The sequence below is a fragment of the Papaver somniferum genome, chromosome 1 (genome assembly GCF_003573695.1).
Source record: "Papaver somniferum cultivar HN1 chromosome 1, ASM357369v1, whole genome shotgun sequence".
Classification (NCBI taxonomy): Eukaryota; Viridiplantae; Streptophyta; class Magnoliopsida; order Ranunculales; family Papaveraceae; genus Papaver; species Papaver somniferum.
Window position 1 is genome coordinate 48803363 of NC_039358.1, and position 3652 is coordinate 48807014.

Below are 3652 nucleotides of genomic sequence, written 5' to 3' on the forward strand. Positions count from 1 at the left end.
CCGCCAATTAACGGGTCGGGTAGGATCTTATCCGTTTATTGGCGGGGAGGGTGGCGGATAAAAAACTTCTTACCCGCCAGTCAACGGGTAGGATGGCGAAATAGGCCATATCCTACCTACCCTACCCGTCGTGCAGCCCTACTCCTGGCTGAGTTCTAATATTAGGATTTCTAAATCCCACTCGAACTGAAATTCCTTACCTTTGGTAAACCTATATAGATCAAAAAGGAGGTCAAATTCTTCGAACAAGGCAGTGATTTACAAATGGGGCCCATCAGTTTTACTCTTATGGTATGTAACATTTTAAATCTTAATCCCATCACTGTTTTTTTTTTGGTTAGCTGAGCTCTAAAGCCTCTAATGTAAAAAAGGTTGCTTTTTTATTATTAGTGGTTCTCTGTGATTGATTTCTTTCTTATTCAGATAATTGTATTGAATTGATGATTATTGTGCAAATGGAACAGGACATGCGGAAAGTTAATGGTACTATTCTTTCTCTTGATTATGACATGATAGCAATTGAGATACTCAGCGAACTCCCAGTAAAATCACTTATGAGATTCAAGTGCGTCTGCAAACATTGGCGTTCATTAGTCGAAGATAATCCACAATTTATAGATTTACACTTAACCAGATCAAAAACATGTCCAGGTGTCTTCATGAATTTACCAGTCAAGGCCCCCCGTTTTCCTTACGAAGGTGTCAGTAAAGGGGATGAATTGGTTTTGTTGACAGCTGACTTATTTCTAGACAGACCAGTTGCAGTTAACACCAGGAGGAAAACAAATTATTTGCATTATGATATAGTTTTGGGACCTGTTAATGGTTTGATATGTTTCATTGATACTTCAGACTACGCTGTTCAGATATACAACGTGTGTACCAGAGAAGTAACGCCATGGATTGTTTCACCAGTATTCATGGAGGAAAAGATGATGACGAAGTACGGTAAGTATATCGTTCTTGGAGGAGCAAACTATCAATTTGGGTTCGACCCTATTACTTAGGAGCACAAAGTTGTTTTTGTGTGGAAAATTCACAAACGAATCCCTTGTCAGGTTTGTGAGGTCTTGATTGTGGGAGAAAATACGTGGAGAATGATTGATGAGGTCCCAAGGTTTCCACCTTATGGAGATGGAATTAACGTTCATGCGAATGGTTCCCTGTATTGGTATGTAAGGTATAATTATCCAACAGTGTCTGAATTCTTAGAAGTGTTTGATATTGGAAGTGAGAAGTTTAGAACAATCGAAATCCCTCGTTTCGACCTTTGTAAAAGCGTCTATGCTTTATTAGAAGTTGATGCGGGTATAGGTATATTGCGCAGGGATGATGACTGTTTCAAGATGTGGATATTTGATGATTCTGATAAGAAGGAGAATGGAACTACCACGGATTCTGTCAGTGAGAAACTTTGGTCGACTGTAGTGACTATCACATTGCCTTTCTACAGTGACAAACCATTCTATTTTCATTCCATTTCTGGGACAGACCAGATACTCATAGAAACCAATACCGCAACGTCTGCTACACTACGGAAAAGCTATGAAGAGAAGGTTGAAAAACGTATAGCGTTTACCTGGATTTATTCATACAGTTGGAAAGAGAATACTATGGCGAAAGTTGATATCCAGGCTATTACCTCTGTGATGCCTCCTAAGCTTAATATGATTACTATGCTCTGTTCAACATTTGTGGAAAGCCTTTTGCCTGTTCGGAAGAAGCTGCAACACCACCATGGTACTCACCCTCCACTAGAAAAGTGAACATGCTTTCATTCTTTATTTATGTTTTCCTAGTGATATGTTCCTTGCATCATACAAAGCTTTGAAGGTAATCCAACAGTAACAAAAAAAAAATTACTCTTAGAATCCGCAAGGAATAATAAATTCCCGTCCTTATGTGGTAGTATCTGAATTTTCCATGGCATGTTCTCGTTATCTTGCGACTTTGGAATTTGGTTATAGGGGTATGAAACGATCACTCTGTTAGATTCTTACTTGTGGTGCCTCCTTGAGACTATTGCTTGATTGACTTTACCACTTCCAATACTATTTAAGTTTCTTAATTTGCTGATTTCATCAAATTATACAGCTTCATTTTGGATTCAGTGAAGGAAAAATGTATTTATAAGTAACTCCTTTTTAGAGCAAATATACTACCGAAGCACTTAGGCATGCATAAGTACATTCACTAGCACAATTGTTTGATAGATGAACTATAGGTGACATTTACTCACATCTACCATGTTTGCTTATCCTCCTGTCTGTTCCAGTCCAGAACCTTTGTGTGTACATATTTCATCATCCGCCACGTGTCTATAGAGAAACACGTGGAAGACATACAATACGGGGCATCAAGGTGTGATGCCACGCACATACAGCCAAAAGAAGTGTCTCCTCAGGGCAAGGCCCTCATCCAAGAGATCCAATGGAGAAGAATCGAGGAGTACTGAAATATAATGCCATTGCAAAGCACTGAACAACATCCAAAGACTTATTTTATCCCATCTCAAGAAAGATCCAAGATCAGCGTTTGGGGTTAATCCGACTGACACGGATATAACAGGAGCAGAGGACGTCTGTCTGGCGCGTACAGACGACCCAACCACCCGCATTAAATGCCCTGAGCAGTATACGTGTCGACCAACCTATGGAAGACACGATGAAAACTCTTCGTCATCAAGCATGGAACGCTGGGGGCATCGTAGAAGATGAAGATATCTGCGGTATTGACACAAAGCACAAGACGATAAGATTATAACGACCTTCAGAAGTGGACCCCACGTTGTAACCCTATAAATACCCCTCTCCACTAAGAGAGAAGGGTCGACCGATCCATAGCAATTAGAGGAGAACATAGGAGAGAGAAATAGGAAGAGTAAGTAAATCCTTTATTTCCGCTGACCTATGTACACTTTAAAGTCATTCGACTATCTTTGTAGCCACTCAATACATAGTGAAACACCAACCCCGTGGAAGTATGCCTTAATGCTGAACCACGTAAATCTTTGTCTTATTTACATTTCAGCACTTTACATTCAGCGTTTTACATCATGCACTTTACATTTATACTTCGATCTCTATTTACTCTATTATATGAGCATTAAAAGTGATAATATACGAGTAGACAATGACGAGCCCGAAGGCTTTGAGTCGATGAATCGATATAATCACCTCCCCTTACGCATACAACACATAATTTATGATATAGAGTGTATGCGAACATTGTTTGTGAACACATGGATTTATCGTGATTTATGTGTTCACAACCTTGATGTACATGAGGGTGAAAATTGTGGAGTGTAACTTATTTTGGTTAGCTATAACTCTAGCTTGCTCAGTCTGGACTTCTGGTAAGAATATCATCCTGAAATTCTTACCATAGATATATCATTGGTTTCCCTCAGTCTGCCAGGAATTGTATCTTGATTGCATATTGTGCTGAAATTTCTGACAAAATGGTCAGATTTGGGTCATGATGTTTGATTGAGTTAGAGCAATTCCTGTGGGAATGAACAAACAAATTCTTTTGCTCAGCCAGGTGGATGGCCAAACTAGATTTTCCACTATGGTAAAGCATTGGGCGTTAGACTAATAGGTGCGCGAGCCAGGTTAAAACGCCGGCGTCAGTAGATCCAGCGCAGGCGTCG

At 39.8% G+C, this 3652-nt stretch overlaps 1 protein-coding gene across 1 annotated transcript; it reads left to right on the forward strand.

Annotated features, from left to right (window-relative positions):
- The first annotated feature begins 264 nt into the window (after positions 1–264).
- LOC113304406 (putative F-box protein At1g32420) lies at positions 265–1007 on the forward strand. Its single transcript, XM_026553538.1, has 2 exons — positions 265–291; positions 465–1007. Exons 1-2 carry the CDS (start codon positions 265–267, stop codon positions 1005–1007), a joined length of 570 nt encoding a protein of 189 aa, XP_026409323.1.
- Positions 1008–3652: the final 2645 nt, after the last annotated feature.